Genomic DNA, 17,473 nt, shown 5'->3' on the forward strand with positions numbered 1-17,473 from the left:
GGTTCCTATCCATCACAGTATAAGAACAACTGTTTACATACATCTTGTCAGTTCTCTGTTCTGCCCTACATGGTATTACAGTGAGCCCATATATACGAAAGTTGCATTTGCCATTTATTACGTAGCTAATAAAAAAAATACATAGCATACAATGAGGTGACTCATTGTTATATTTATCCTGATACCAGATTCGAATTTACGCAATTCTAACAGTTGTACGTAAGGATAGCGTAGATAACAAATTGTCAGTCAAAATAACTTGTAATGTAACTTATTTGAAAAGTTATTACATTGCTTCGAACATGTTGTTAACATTTGTCATAATTAGTTAGAGCAATGAATTTGTGTCGGATCTCGTCAGACTCCGGCTGCATATTTTCCGCCATTTTCTTCAAAAACTGAAAACGCAGTGAAGCCTCACCCATTTGATGTAGAATTGCATTATGGGCCCAAAACTCAATTTACACAAAGTGGGGACGATTTTGCGTTACAACAGTAAAATGTAATGTATTTTTCGAAGTTGGTTTCAAAGAATTTCCATTGATTGAATGTGATGGATAGGTCTGTATCCCATTTGTTATTTGTGTGTATTTTAAAAAGCACAACACATACGAAATGAAGCAGACCTCAATGCAAAACATATTTTGTAAAACATTCAATGAAGACAAGGTCAACATTACCAAAAAAATAAACATTTATTTCCAGTTCAAGTTGTAGAAATACAATAAACAACAGCAACTGGAAGGGCAACTCAGACGATACAGCAACATAACCACCTGCTTATCAACAGGCTCTGTGTGGTTTCAACAGTATGTATTCATACGGTGTCCCCACTTAGTACAGGATTTGTAGCAATACCACATTATCAACCTAGAAAAATATTTGTACTGACAGTACTGTATTGTCGAGGCATTTACATAAAATATGAGGGATGTATGTTGATACATCAGCATAGCACTGCAGGGACATCAGCTGACAAGACCTGAGAAGAGAAAGAGAGAAAAAAAAATGATTTGCAGATCAATTCAATCTTTTAAAAAAAATAAAAAAAATAACAGTGCATGTCAGAGGAAAAACCAAGCCATGAGGTCAAACAAATTGTCCGTAGAGCTCCGAGACAGGATTCTGTCGAGGCACCGAGCTGGGGAAGGGTACCAAAAAAAATGAAAAGTGGCCTCTTTCATTCATAAATGGAAGAAGTTTGTAACCACCAAGACTCTTCCTAAAAAAAGAAGACTAATAAAAGTGAAAACAACATACCCAGGTAATCGTCCATGAGGGATCCAATAGCGAACTGAAAAAGAGGAAAGCAAATATTCAACATTGCTCTTTACGGAGATGAATGAGACCATGGAAATATTTCCTACTTTAGATGTGAGGATATACTGGGCCTTCAGAAAGTATTCAGACACCTTGACTTTTTCACATTTTGTTACGTTACAGCCCTATTCTATGATTGATTACATTGATGAGGGGGAAAACAAATCTACACACAATACCTTATAATGGTGAAGCAAAAACAGTTTTTTAGAACTTTTGCTAATTTATAAGAAATTAAAAACAGGATATCACATTAAAATAAATTCTTCAGACCCTTTACTCAGGACTTTATTGAAGCACCTTTAGCAGCAATTACAGCCTTGAGTCTTCTTGGGTATGATGCTAAAAGCTTGGGAAACCTGTACTTGGGTAGTTTCTCCCATTCTTCTCTGCAGATCCTCTCAAGCTCTGTCAGGTTGGATGGGGAGCGTTGCTGCACAGCTATTTACAGGTGTCTCCAGAGATGTTCGCTCGGGTTCAAGTCCGGGCTCTGGCTGGGCCACTCAAGGACATTCAGAGATGTGTCCCAAAGCCACCCATGCATTGTCTTAGCTGTATGCTTAGGGTCGTTGTTCTGGAGCAGGTTTTCATCAAGGATCTCTGTACTTTGCTCTGTTCATCTTTCCTTTGATCCTGACTAGTCTCTCAGTCTCCTAATCTCCTGAAAAACATCTCCACAACGTGATGCTGCCACCACTATGCTTCCCCATATGGATGGTGCCAGGTTTCCTCCAGACGTGACGCTTGGCATTCAGGCCAATCTTGGCTTTCATCAGACCAGAGAATCTTGTTTCGCATGGTTCGAGAGTCCTTCATGTGCCTTTTGGCAAACTCCAAGCATGCTGTCATGTGTCTTTTACTTAGACGTGGCTTCCGTCTGGCCACTCTACCATAAAGGCCTGACTGGAGGAGTGCTGCAGAGATGGTTGTCCTTCTGGAAGGTTCTCCCATCTCCACAGAGGAACTCTAGAGCTCTGTCAGAGTGAGCATCGGGTTCTTGGTCACCTCCCTGACCAAGGCCCTTCTCCCCCCGATTGCTCCGTTTGGCCGGGTGCTCAGCTCTAGGAAGAGTCTTGGTGGTTACAAACTTCTTCCATTTATGAATGAAAGAGGCCACTTTCATTTTTTGGTACCCTTCCCCAGCTCGGTGCCTCGACAGAATCCTGTCTCGGAGCTCTACGAACAATTTGTTTGACCTCATGGCTTGGTTTTTCTGCTGACATGCACTGTCAACTGTGGGACCTTATATAGACAGGTGTGTGCCTTTCCAAAACATGTCCAATCAATTGTATTTACCAGAAGTGGACTCCAATCAAGTTGTAGAAACTTTTCAAGGATGATCATTGAAAACAAGATGCATCCGAGCTCAATTTTGAGTCTCATAGGGCAAAGGGTCTGAATACTTCTGTTTTTTTATTTTTAATAAATTAGTAAACATTTCTAAAAACCTGTTTTCGCTTTGTTATTATAGGGTATTGTGTGTAGATTGCTGATTTTTTAAAAATGTATTTAATCCATTTTAGAATAAGGCTGTAACGTAATAACATGTAGAAAAGGTCAAGGGGTCTGAATCCATTGTATAGGTCTGTCAGGTAGCATCCTTAGTTGACGGGGATTTGACAGCATACTCACAATGTCGTTTTTATCCACTCTTGTTCCCACGATCTTTAACCGAATCTCATCATCCTGTTGGATTACAATGTCCTAATGTGGAGAAGACAGAATCCTTAATAAGAAGACATGTAATCCAAGAGTTGTGTTTACTAAATATTAAGTTAGTAAAATGACAACCAAACCACCACTATTTAGTAAAGAACAAGTTTTAGATCTCACCTCATCAGTGGTCTTATAACAGGGAGGATTTGAGTTGGGGTCAAACTCCATCTCTGAGGGAATGGACTGCAGAAACAGTAAGTAACCACATTGACATTTATTAAAGAGTTCCTGATGAAAACCATTCAACAACTAAAAGGAGACATTTCCATGTGGACCTACGTGACGAGAGATGAAACAGGACATGGGGCCGATCTCTGTGAACAGTCCAACCTGAAAAGAACAGGACATCTTAAATTATTTTAAATTTCACCATGAAAACAATATGATCTATTATTGTCAATCCTTATTTCAGATGGTAATGAGATCAAAGGAGATTTGGTTGTGTCCCAAATTGCACCCTATTGACTCTGGTCAAAAGTAGTGCACTATAAAGGGAATAGGATGTTATTGTTCCACACAGTCTGAAGAGCTAACCCTTTTGCATAATGCTACTGATGGTTAAACTGTCCCATTGTTTCAGAGTGATCCGCTTCAAATATCAACTTATGGACGCTCAAGACGATCTATCCCCCATCCTTTCCGTCATGGCAGACGCACAAAAATATGTCTACATCTCAGTCATAGACTATCTTCCAACGTCCCAGGTCACTGAGCCACTCAGGTGACTGTCTGTCAGCACTCCATGTTTTCAGGGCAACCTCTCAGATAGTTTTCATATACAATATTTATTATTTAAATTTTTTACATTTGTACATAATCTTTTGTACCTAGAACAATGAATTTGGCCCACGGATTATTTTATTTGGCCCCCCCAAAAAATAATTAATTGTTGGGGATAAAAGACTATAAAAACACCAGCAAATTAGCTTGGATTTAAATGTTGGAAATATATTCCAAAGTATTCCCATGCATAGTAGAGAGATATGTGATTGTATAGAAACGGTAGCAAGGTTTGAAATAATGTTTTAGTCAAATATTATATCTGTTTGGGCTTCAATACGATCAATTTGCAGGCAACAAATTATTTGTAATATTTCTTAAATCGTCCAGCGGCTGAATCTAGTTGATGACCCCTGACATAAGGGAATAGATTTCCATTTGGGAAGGAGCCCTTGTTTTGTTTCCTTACTTTGTTGACCTGGGTAACCACGGCATCTACCACCTCGCCTTTGAATGGACGGAAGACAATAGCCTTGTACTTGACAGGGTAAAGCACAAATCCCCTGCCCGGTTGGATGACACCTGCACCAATGTTGTCAATGGTGGTCACCGCAATGACGAATCCATATCTGAAACAGGGAATTACTGAGTCAATAACTGAACAAGCATATCAATGTGTTACTGGTCAAAACAACCTGCCCAGTGTTGTGGAAGTGTGCAAACTGTAAAGACAATTTGTGGTCTCTTGTCTACGTTGAAATGTAGCCTGAAGTCCAAACTGAATATGACTTTGTTTCACTACACTGAGCAATACTGAGTGTGGGTTCCAGGTTAATGAAAGGGAAGCTTCCCTGGCTCAATACTACTCACTTTCCTGTGCATGTTCCCTCCACTTCTGTGAAGAGCTTTTGTTTCACAGTGTTCAGGAGATTGGGACCAAAGTACCGAGGGTGGAGCAGGATCTCATGCTCCAGGGAAATCTGTGAATGATCATATATATATATATAGTACCAGTCAAAAGTTAATAAACACACCTAATCATTCAATAGTTTTCTTTATTTTTACTATTTTATACATTGTAGAATAATAGTGAAGACATCAAAACTATGAAATAACACATATGGAATCATGTAGTAACCAAGTAACCAAGTAAGTGCTACACAAACCAAAATATATTTTTGATTTTAGATTCTTCAAAGTAGCCACCCTTTGCCTTGATGACAGCTTTGCACACTCTCGGCATTCTCTCAACAAGCTTCATGAGGAATGCTTTTCCAACAGTCTTGAAGGAGTTCCCACATATGCTGAGCACTTGTTGGCTGCTTTTTCTTCACTCTGCGGTCCAACTCATCCCAAACCATCTCAACTGGGTTGAGGTTGGGTGATTGTGGAGGCCTGGTCATCTGATGCAGCACTCCATCACTCTCCTTCTTGGTCAGATAGCCCATACACAGCCTGGAGGTGTGTGTTGGGTCATTGCCCTTCGGGGGGGCTCCCACTAAGCTCAAACCAGATGGGATGGCGTATAACTACAGAATGCTGTGGTAATCAGCTGGTTGTGTGCCTTGAATTCTAAATAAATCACCGACAGGTTCACCAGCAAAGCACCCCCACACCATCACACCTCCTCCTCCATGCTTCACAGTGGGAACCACACATGCAGAGATCATCCATTCACCTTCTCCGTGTCTCACAAAGACACAGAGGTTGGAACCAAAAATCTCTAATTTGGACTCATCAGACCAAAGGACAAATTTCCACTGGTCTAATATTCCTTGCTTGTGTTTCTTGGCCCAAGCAAGTCTCTTCTTATTATTGGTGTCCTTTAGTAGTGGTTTCTTTCCAGCAATTCGACCATGAAGGCCTGATTCACGCAGTCTCCTCTGAACAGTTGATGTTGAGATGTGTCTGTTACTTGAACTCTGTGAAGCATTTAACTCTAATGAATTTATCCTCTGCAGCAGAGGTAACTCTGGGTCTTCCTTTCCTGTGGCGGTCCTCATGAGAGCTAGTTTCATCATAGCGCTTGATGGTTTTTGCGACTGCACTTGAAGAAACTTCCAAAGTTATTGACATTTGTACTGTTTGACTGACCTTCATTTCTTGAAGTAATGATGGACTGTTGTTTCTCTTTGCTTATTTGAGCTGTTCTTGCCATAATATGGACTTGGTCTTTTACCAAATAGGACTATCTTCTGTATACCACCCCTACCTTATCACAATACAACTGATTGGCTCTAACGCATTAAGGAAAAAATTCCACAAATGACATTTTAACAAGGCACACCTGTTAATTGAAATGCATTCCAGGTGACTACCTCATGAAGCTGGTTGAGAGAATGTCAAGTGTGCAAAACTGTCATCAAGGAAAAGGGTGGTTACTTTGAAGAATAAAAAAAACAAAAATATATTTTATTTGGTTACTACATGACTCCATATGTGTTATTTCATAGTTTTGATGTCTTCACTATATTCGACAATGTATAAAATAGTCAAAATAACTAAAAACACTTGAATGAGTAGGTGTCCAAACTTGATAGGTACTGTATATATAGTTAGTGTACAATTTGTTTTTACAGTGGGTAACTTAGTACTGAACAAGTCATACTGTTTATAGCTAAGAATGACAGCAGTTACTTTCATTGAGTCTAAAGGTGTTTTCACATATAGTCCTCTTTAAAGTGAACTCTGGGGTAAAAAAAAAAAAAAAAGCTAAAGAACTCAGGTATCTTTGTATTCACACTGCCCTTGCATTTGAATGAGGACTCAACTCTTTTGCCAGTTCACTTCACCTATTTTGTGGACAGAGTCCTCTTTGCTTTCACATTGCTATGTTAAGAAAGGAACCAATATATTTTTCCAACATTCACTCTGGGTTTTTACAAAGTGCAAGACAAGCCATTCAATCAGAATGTGTTATCCGACTGCTACCATTAGATATCCTTCTAATCGGAAGATACTGTTAACATGTACATTTGATGGCTAACAAAATAAATAGTAGGATAATAACTGCAGAATAAATAATAATGTAATTGAAAATTGTACACCCAAGGTAGGCTGCTGCCCCTTTAAAAACGAGAATATATTTTGTACCCAATGTTGCGATTCTCACCAAATATATTGTCTTCTCACACTATTAGAATAGCGTATGAAGCTCTCAGCCTATTGATCACATATTGCAAAAAAAAAAAATTAACTACAAATTTCCCTGCACATCATCTCTCTTTTGTGACTCCAGTGTGAGGAATCATGGCAGGGGTTAACGGTGTTGTTGAAGTAGTCTAGTGTGTGTTGCGTGAATAATGACAAGCGAACATTGGGGAGCTTTAAATTCACGTTATCCTAAAAACGGGAACCGGGCCGCGTAATTCAAGCGAATCGAACTCAGATCACCTCTCGAGATGGCCTCAATTCGGTTCGCTTCGGGGGGGCTCTTTGAAGGGGTCGGAGTTCCTTTGGTGTGTATCACACAGCACACACAAAAAACACATGGAGTTCACAAACATTGGCTGAAAGGGTCCATGTGTGAAAACACCCTAAAGTAACATGTAGCTTTCTTAAAATATCATCGCCAGACATGCATCAAACAGTTAAATATGCTATTATGGAACGTTTAGGTTTTCATTTTGGTAATAGTTAACAGAGCAGTTAGCTAGCCAACCGACTAGCGATAGCATAGTTAGCCATGGGTATTATCGTCACAATATCATACAAATCGAACATCTTACATGATAAAACATGATTTCCCGCTGACGCCTACTTGATTGTAGCCAGCTGTTTAATTTATCAGCAAGTAATGGTTATCTTTTTCTGAATGATTATTTAAGTCCAGCGGCACATCACAGGAAGACGGTAATGTTTGACTTCTGGAAAAAGTTTTACTTCCGGAGCATTAGATTCACAGCTTTTTGGTCCAATTATGATTCAAGACAAGGATTCGTGGGCTTAAAAATAAGGTTTGGTTTTAAAAAGAAGCAACAGATGACATAAGACAAAAATGCATCCGACATGACACTGACAGGCCATCAGACTTTTCCCATATAGACAACACATGCCTTGATTCACTGAGTCTCAGTCAGTCAAAGCAAAAGTAATTGATCAAAAACAGAACTTCAAGATTCATTCAATGTTGACACTTCCATTGAGAAGCAAAAAAGTTACAGAAAATAACTCAAGTAGAAAATATGTATACACCAATAAATTAAAATATATATACAGTAAAATGCTGAGTGTAACAGAACATAATTATGAAATTAGTAGTTGATTGTAAGCAATCAATGCAATGTAAGCGCTTGTGATAGGCAGCATACTGAGGACCAGTGGAAGTATATGCCAAAACAATTATCTAAGACTAATATGGGAATATGTCCCAAATGGCACCCACCCTATTCCCTACATAGTGCACTATTTTCTCAGTTTAAAAAATAGTGTACTATATATGGAGTATGGTGCGATTTGGGACATACGCAATGGGTCATCACCGTTAGCATCATCTACCACAGTGTTTGACATTGTCATTGGAAAGGGATTGGGGGTATTGAGATGTTCAGTCCCTTAAAGAAGACTTCCTGTAGCTGAGTCTGTTAACTCCTCTTGCTCTCTCTCTGCCACCACAGAACCAGTCTGGTTCACCACCAGCCCAACACCTGCAGTGTGGGTGAAATAATTATCTGACCAGTTGGAGGTTCCTGTGACCACACAATACAAGATACAAGTTAGTGCATTTATATGGCAGGTCAACATTTATGTGTACATCAGAATGCAAAGTGATGTTTATATTGTAAAACAAAACAGCAGACAGTTTCACCATGTACTTGGCATGGTTCGCTCGAGAAAATGATCTTCTTCTGCTCTGCTGTTGACGGCAAATCAAACAGTTCCTGTAGGACACATCATGGAAATAGTAAGGTACATTTCCGGGAAGAAAATGGTGTGCTCGCTTCAGCGGTCTACACGTATTTTTATGGTTTAAAAAATGCGGAGACATAGAAACAGCAAACGTACCAAATTGATGTTGCAACCCAGGGGAGGTCTGTTGAGGACAGTCAGGGACTGTGGAAAGAGGAACAGAGTGTGACCAGCAGCTCACTAGTAGGTTGACCTCTACCCCTCTAGAACACGCTGCTGCCCGTATGGATGAGTCAATCGCAGGCCAGAACCTAATACAGAAATGGACTTGATTGGTTAGATGTTTAAAACATATACACAACATACATCCAATAATTGTCCTCATGAAAAAAATATGATACACTATTACATAAATTTAGAGAATCATTGAGGAGTGAATCTTAACTCTCACTTAAGTCAAATTTTCACTCAGACATTGATATCAATGGGAGAAGTGAAAATTTAACTCAAGTGGAAGTTAGGATTTGCTCGAGTACTGACAGTCACCTGAGTGGCTCAGTGAACTGGGACAGTGGAATATAGTCCATGACTGAGATGGAGACATATCTATGGGCATCTGCGATGACAGTGAGGATGGTGGATAGATCATCTGAGCGTCCAATATACTGATATCTGGGGTGGAGCGCTCTGAATCAATAGGAAAGTTTAACTATCAGTAGCATTATGCAAAATATGAGTGGAATGGGGTCCCAAAGGACACCATTTCCTCCCATAGGGCTCTGGTCCAAAGCAGTGCACTATGTAGGGAATGGGGTGCCAATTGGGACACAGAAAGCTAGAAGATCCAACTCACAGTATCGGGCAGGCCACAAGGGGGGGGGGGGGGGTAAAGGAACCATTCTTCTGAGCACCAATGTTCCAGTACACCCCGAATATCCTTAACGCAACCTGTGCCAGGCAGCTGCAGTCCTCCATGGAAACTCCCACGTCCTTCACCTGAGATGAACAATCAATCCACCAATCAATGCATTGGAAGATATACGATAAGGAGATGCAGCTTCTATACAGCCTGGACTCCAACTGACATGCTGTTTCAGCAGTTCCTACATGGCTCATCTTTTATACGGCCTGGACTCCAACTGACATGCTGTTTCATCAGTTCAGATTATGTTTTCTATAAAAACAAAATGACCCAGAGAGGAGGGTATTTTATATCAGTACTTTCAGAAATACCTGTGTGAGGGATCCATGTTGGCACTGGCCAGGTAGAGGTGTTTCTCTGATCCACGACCCACAGCTTGGTGTGGATGATACCTCCCGTCACTGACTGGAGATCCACTTCCCGTACCTCTGCACCTGAACACGGAAAGGAAGCAGGAGGCTAGAAACACATAACAAGCCATCTTAAAACATATATTGTTTGAAAGATATAGTATTTTAACACTGGCGTTTACACTTAGGCCATTTAGCAGACACCCTTATTCAGAGTGAATACAGTCATTATATTCAACTATGGTAGAATAGACAACCACATATAACAGTCATTATATTCAACTATGGTAGAATAGACAACCACATATCACAGTCATTATATTCAACTAAGGTAGAATAGACAACCACATATCACAGTCATTATATTCAACTAAGGTAGAATAGACAACCACATATCACAGTCATTATATTCAACTAAGGTAGAATAGACAACCACATATCACAGTCATTATATTCAACTAAGGTAGAACAGACAACCACATATCAGTCATTTGCAAGTCATTTACAGAATATGCATGCATAACCTGATAAACAAAACCCATGAGAGAGAGGGTCCCGCTGTGGCAACAGTGAGAGATGTGCACACGCTGCTGCATGTACCTGTTCTGGATCAAATCAGCCGCAAATCAGCCGTAGCAGTCTGAGAATCATTAACAGCAATCTGAAGTTTCACTCCTTTTGCTTCAAGTTCCATCAGCTGCTTAATAAAGACCTGTTTTCCCTGTAAAAACAATCAAACACATGCAAGTCAAAGTGAGAATAATAAAATCTCCACACATCAAAATATAACTGATCAGTGCGAGAAAATAAAAATATGTACAAAAGAGCGTAACAGTAGAGCTATCCTAAACATCCACTGGTACTCTTGGAATGGGGAAGTCATTTGAGATTTTGTTTAAGTTGTATATCATCATTATCATCACAACAGAAAGCACAAATTAATAGATTGGTAAACCCAAAAATGAGTTAAAAATCAACCCTTTTCTCCTCCTACCTGTAGGAGTCCCAGTTCAGTATTCTCCTACCTGTGCAGCACAAGGCTCTGTGAGTCCCAGGTCAGTATTCTCCTACCTGTGCAGCACTAGGCTTTGTGAGTCCCAGGCCAGTGTCTCGGAGGGTGAAGTAGAAAGCAGCTATGTCCACAGAGCTGTTGGCGCTGATCAGTAGGTTAGTCCATGTAGCAGAGATGCTTTGCATGGATGAGGAATGCGGTGGATAAAATAGGCCTTCACGGATGCTCTCCACCAGGCTCACACTGATTAGAGAGAAGAACAAAACATTTAGCAAATAAATTCCAACTGTATTTGTAAACTGTATACAATTAAATTCAAACTGTATTTGTAAACAGTATACAATTCAATTCAAACTGTATTTGTAAACTGTATACAATTCAATTCAAACTGTATTTGTAAACTGTATACAATTCAATTCAAACTGTATTTGTAAACAGTATACAATTAAATTCAAACTGTATTTGTAAACATTATAGAATTCAATTCAAACTGTATTTGTAAACTGTATACAATTCAATTCAAACTGTATTTGTAAACTGTATACAATTCAATTCAAACTGTATTTGTAAACTGTATACAATTCAAACTGTATTTGTAAACAGTATACAATTCAATTCAAACTGTATTTGTAAACAGTATTCAATTCAAACTGTATTTGTAAACAGTATACAATTCAATTCAAACTGTATTTGTAAACAGTATACAATTCAATTCAAACTGTATTTGTAAACTGTATACAATTCAAACTGTATTTGTAAAAAGTATACAATTAATTTTAAACTGTATTTGTAAACAGTATACAATTCAATTCAAACTGTATTTGTAAACTGTATACAATTCAAACTGTATTTGTAAACAGTATACAATTCAATTCAAACTGTATTTGTAAACAGTATACAATTCAAACTGTATTTGTAAACTGTATACAATTCAAACTGTATTTGTAAACTGTATACAATTCAATTATATTAGAGCTACAGCACTGCTCCAGACACAAGCCCTTTTTTGCACTAATTACCTTGCACTGAGTCTGCACACACACTTTCATACTCACCACATTCGCTGTTGCCTCGTCACTTTACCCATACCTATAGGTACAGTTCATAGCTTCCTCAACGACCCCTTACACCTATACATCAAGCAGAAGATCCCTGCCAAGTACATGGTGACAGACAGAGTCATCTATATACAGCGCAAAGTATTCAGTATCCGCATGTTGTTACCTTACAGCCTTATTCTAAAATGGTTTAAATCGTCTCCCCCCCCCCCCCCCCCCCCCCCCCCCCCCATAAATCTACACACAATAACCCATTTTGTTACATTACAGCCTTATTCTAAAATGGATTAAATTGTTAAAACCCCTTTTATTAAGACCTACAGACACTTCCAGGTGGGAGTCCCCAGACCGCTTTGTGGTGGCGTTCTCTTCTGACAGGGCTGGAGATCATCATCCATCATAACTTGTTTCTGAAACTCTTTTGTATCTTCCACTTTATCCTAGTGTAACAGTATAACTTTAGACCGTCCCCTCGCCCATACCCGCGCGTGAACCAGGGACCCTCTGCACACATCAACAACAGTCACCCACGAAGCACCGTTACCCATCGCTCCACAAAAGCCACAACCCTTGCAGAGCAAGGGGAACTAACTACTACTTCAAGGTCTCAGAGAGAGTGAAAGCACCGATTGAAACGCTATTTAGCGCACACCACCGCTAACTAGCTAGCTATTTCACATCCGTTACCTTCTTAGGGATAGCCCCCTTTTTTTCAATTTTCGCCTAAATTACATACCCAAATCTAACTACCTGTAGCTCAGGCCCTGAAGCAAGGATATGCATATTATTGGTACCATTTGAAAGGAAAAACGTTGAAGTTTGTGGAAATGTGAATTGAATTTAGGAGAATATAACACAATAGATCTGGGAGAAGAAAATACAAAGATAAAACCAACCGTTTTTTTTTCTACCACCATCTTTGAACTGCAAGAGAAAGGTCCCAGTACCAGTCAAAAGTTTGGACACACCTACTCATTCAAGGGTTTTTCTTTATTTGTACTATTTTCTACATTGTAGAATAATAGGGAAGACATCAAAATGATGAAATAACACATATGGAATCATGTAGTAACCAAATCAAAATACATGTTATATTTGAGATTCTTCAAAGTGGCCACCCTTTAACTTTATGACAGCTTTGCACACTCTTGTTATTCTCTCAACCAGCTTCATGAGGAATGCTTTTCCCAACCATCTTGAAGGAGTTCACACATATGCTAAGCACTTGTCGACTGCTTTTCCTTGACTCTGCGGTCCAACTCATCCCAAACCATCTCAACTTGGTTGAGGTTGGGTGATTGTGGTGGCCAGGTAAACTGATGCAGCACTCCATCACTCCTTCTTGTTCAAATAGGTGGAAATCTTTCCTTTGGTCTGATGAGTCCAAATATGAGAATTTTGGGTCCAACTGCCGTGTTTAGGCTGTCATTGTAAATAAGAATTTGTTCTTAACTGACTTGCCTTGTTAAATAAAGGTTCAATTAAAAAAAATAAAAGTATTTTTGAGATGCAGAGTAGTTGAACGGATGATCTCTGCATGTGTGGTTCCCACCGTGAAGCATGGAGGAGGAGGTGTGATGGTGTGGGTGTGTTTTGCTGGTGACACTGTCTGTGATTTATGTAGAATTCAAGGCACACTTAACCAGCATGGCAACTACAGCATTCTGCAGCGATACGCCATCCCATCTGGTTTGCGCTTAGTGGGACTATCATTTTTATTCAACAGGACAATGACCCAACACACCTCCAGGCTGTGCAAGGGCTATTTGACCACGAAAGAGAGAGATGGGGTGTTACATCAGATGAGCTGGCCTCCACAATCAACCAACCTCAACTCAATTGAGATGGTTTCAAATCAAGTACTATTTGTCACATGCACCGAATACAACAGAGGCTACAGTATATACAGGGGGTTACCAATACAGAGTCAATGTGGAGGATATATACAGGGGGTACCGGTACAGAGTCAATGTGGTGGCTATATACAGGAGGTACCGGTACAGAGTCAATGTGCGGGGGCACCGGTTAGTCGAGGTAATTGAAGTAATAAATAAATGTGGTTAGAGTAATTAAAGTGATGTATGCATTGATAACTGAGAGTGGCAGCAGCGTAAAAGGGGGGGTATGGGGCAATGCAAATAGTTTGGGTAGCCATTTGATTAGATGTTCAGTAGTCTTATGGCTTGGGGATAGAAGCTGTTTGTTAGCCTCTTGGACCTAGACTTGGCATTCCTGTACCGCTTACCGTGTGGTAGCAGAAAGAACCGTCTATGGCTAGGGTGGCTGGAGACTTTTGACCATTTTTAGAGCCTTCCTCTGACACCGCCTGGTATAGAGGTCCTAGATGGCAGGAAGCTTGACCCCAGGAATGTACTCGGCCGTACGCACTACCCTCTGTAGTGGTGCAGCTGTAGAACCTTTGGAGGATCTGAGGATCCATGCCAAATCTTTTCAGTGTCCCGAGGGGGAATAGGTTTTGTCGTGCCCTCTTCACGACTGTCTTGTTGTGCTTGGACCATGTTAGTTTGTTAGTGATGTGGACATCAAGGAACTTGAAACTCTCAACCTGCTCCACTACAGCCCCATCGATGACAATGGGGGTGTCCTCGGTCCTCCTTTTCCTGTAGTCCACAATCATCACCTTGATCACGTTGAGGGAGAGGTTGTTGTCCTGGCACCACACGGCCAGGTCTCTGACCACCTCCCTATATGCTGTCTCTTCGTTGTTGGTGATCAGGCATACCACTGTTGTGTCATCGGCAAACTTAATGAGGATGTTGGAGTCGTGCCTGGCCGTGCAGTCATGAGTGAACAGGGACTACAGGAAGGGACTGAGCACATGTAACTGATGTGAAATGGCTAGCTAGTTAGCGGTGGTGCGCGCTAATAGCGTTTTAGTCAGTGACCACTTGCTCTGGGACCTTGAAGTAGTTGTTCCCCTTGCTCTGCAAAGGCCGCGGCTTTTGTGGCGTGATGGGTAACGATGCTTCGTGGGTGTCAGTTGTTGATGTGTGCAGAGGGTCCCTGGTTCGGGCGAGGGGACAGAAGCTATACTGTTGCACACGCACCCCTGAGGGGCCCCTGTGTTGAGGATCAGCGTGGTGGATGTTTTGTTACCTAACCTTAACACCCGGGGGAGGCCTGTAAGGAAGTCCAGAATCTAGTTGCAGAGGGAGGTGTTGAGTCCCATGGTCCTTAGCTTTCTGATGAGCTTTGAGGGCACTATGGTGTTGAACACTGAGCTGTAGTCTATGAATAGCATACTCACAAATGTGTTCCTTTTGTCCAGGTGTGAAAGGGCAGTGTGGCGTGCAATAGAGATTGCATCATCTATGGATCTGTTGGGGCGGTATGCAAATTAGAGTGGGTCTAGTGTTTCTGGGATAATGGTGTTGATGTGAGCCATGACCATCCTTTCAAAGCACTTCATGACTACAGACGTGAGTGCTTCGGGTCGATAGTCATTTAGGCAGGTTACCTTAGTGTTATTTGGAACAGGGACTATGGTGGTCTGCTTGGAAGATGTTGGTATTACAGACTAAGACAGGGAGAGGGTGAAAATATCAGTGAAGACACTTGCCAGTTGGTCAGCGCATGCTCGGAGTACACGTCCTGGTAATCCGTCTGGCCCTGCGGCCTTCTGAATGTTGACCTGTTTAAAGGTCTTACTCACATCGGTTGCGGAGAGCTTGATCACATAGTCATCCGGAACAGCTGGTGCTCTCATCCATGTTTCAGTGTTACCTGCCTCGAAGCGAGCATAGAAGTAATTTAGCTCGTCTGGTAGGCCCGTGTCACTGGGCAGCTCTCGGCTGTGCTTCCATTTGTAGTCTGTAATATTTTTCAAGCCCTGCCACATCCGACAAGCATCAGAGCCGGTGAAGGACGATTTGATCTTAGTCCTGTATTGACGCTTTGCCTGTTTGATGGTTCGTCAGAGGGCATAGTGAGATTTCTTATAAGCTTCCGGGTTAGAGTTCCACTCCTTGAAAGCCGCAGCTCTACCTTTTAGCTCAGTGAGGATGTTGCCAGTAATCCATGGCTTCTGGTTGGGGTATATACGTACAGTCACTGTGGGGATGACGTCATCGATGCACTTATTGATGAAGCCAGTGACTGTTCTGCCTACGGCTATGGAATCCTGACCTGTTCACTGGACGTGCTTCCTGTCCCAGACCTGCTTTTTTCAACTTTCTGGAGACAGCAGGAGTGGTAGAGATACTCTTAATGATCGGCTATGAAAAACCAACTGACATTTACTCCTGAGGTGCTGACTTGCCTCACCCTCGACAACTACTGTGATTATTATTATTTTACCATGCTGGTCATCTATGAACATTTGAACATCTTGGCCATGTTCTGTTATAATCTCCACCCGGCACAGCCAGAAGAGGACTGGCCACCCCTCATAGCCTGGTTCCTCTCTAGGTTTCTTCCTAGGTTTTGTCCTTTCTAGGGAGTTTTTGCTAGCCACCGTGTTTCTACACCTGCATTGCTTGCTGTTTGGTGTTTAAGGCTGGGTTTCTGTACAGCACTTTGAGATTTACGAAGGGTGTACAAAGGGCTATATAAATAAATTTGATTTGATAAGAGACAGTAGCAACAACATTATGTACAAAATAAGTTACAAAAAATGTGAAAAAACAACAAAATAGCACGGTTGGTTAAGAGGCCATAAAATAGCAGGCATACCCTCCGGCGCCATCTTTGGGATGAGTTGGACCGCACAATGAAGGAAAAGCAGCCAACAAGTGTTCAGCATATGTGGGAACTCCTTCAAGACGGTTGGATAAGCATTCTAGGTGAAGCTGGTTAAGAGAATGCCAATAGTGTGCAAAGCTGTCATCAAGGCAAAGGGTCGGTCATCCATATATTTTATACTTTATATTCTTATCCGTATTAGGTTTTGTTGTGGAATTTGTTAGAAATTAGGTTTTGTTGTGGAATAGTTAGATATTACCTGTTAGATACTGCTGCACTGTCGGATCTAGAGGCATAAGCATTTCGCTACACTTGCAATAACATCTGCTAACCATGTGTATGTGACCTATACAATTTGATTCAATTTTTTTATTTGATTTGGCTACTTTGAAAAATCTAAAATACATTTTGATTTGTTTAACACTTTTTTGGTTACCACATGATTCCATATGTCTTATTTCATAGTGTTGATGTCTTCACTATTATTCTACAACTAGAAAATAGTTAAAAAATTAAGAAAAACCCTTGAACAAAGCTGGTTTAAAATAAAACTTCAACTCACCCAAAAAAAACCCACTATCATAACCCACCAACCGGTGGCGCCATCGACCAAACGACAACAGTAAGAGACGTCGACGCCTGAGGATTCATGCCGCGTTCAAACTAATTGGGAGCTCGGGAATTCGATAATCTTCTACTTCATACGTCAGCGCCTACAAAACAACTGGGATTTCGAAAAAAAAAAAAAAAAACGAGCTCAGACTGAGAAAAAAATCGATTTGTACCGCCACCCAACTCAGGAACTTGGGCCTCTTTCCGGAGCTTC

At 40.9% G+C, this 17,473-nt stretch overlaps 1 protein-coding gene across 1 annotated transcript; it reads right to left on the reverse strand.

Moving 5' to 3' along the window:
• Nucleotides 1-676: 676 nt before the first annotated feature.
• On the reverse strand, nucleotides 677-7,650 carry LOC139366095 (DNA-directed RNA polymerase II subunit RPB7). The gene is made up of 8 exons (XM_071103194.1): nucleotides 7,485-7,650; nucleotides 4,627-4,736; nucleotides 4,226-4,385; nucleotides 3,316-3,366; nucleotides 3,154-3,219; nucleotides 2,953-3,024; nucleotides 1,261-1,294; nucleotides 677-982 (listed from the first exon to the last, which is right to left on the reverse strand). Exons 1-8 carry the CDS (start codon nucleotides 7,494-7,496, stop codon nucleotides 969-971), a joined length of 519 nt encoding a protein of 172 aa, XP_070959295.1. The 5' UTR covers nucleotides 7,497-7,650; the 3' UTR covers nucleotides 677-968.
• Nucleotides 7,651-17,473: the final 9,823 nt, after the last annotated feature.

This window comes from Oncorhynchus clarkii, chromosome 14, assembly GCF_045791955.1.
Source record: "Oncorhynchus clarkii lewisi isolate Uvic-CL-2024 chromosome 14, UVic_Ocla_1.0, whole genome shotgun sequence".
NCBI lineage: Eukaryota > Metazoa > Chordata > Actinopteri > Salmoniformes > Salmonidae > Oncorhynchus > Oncorhynchus clarkii.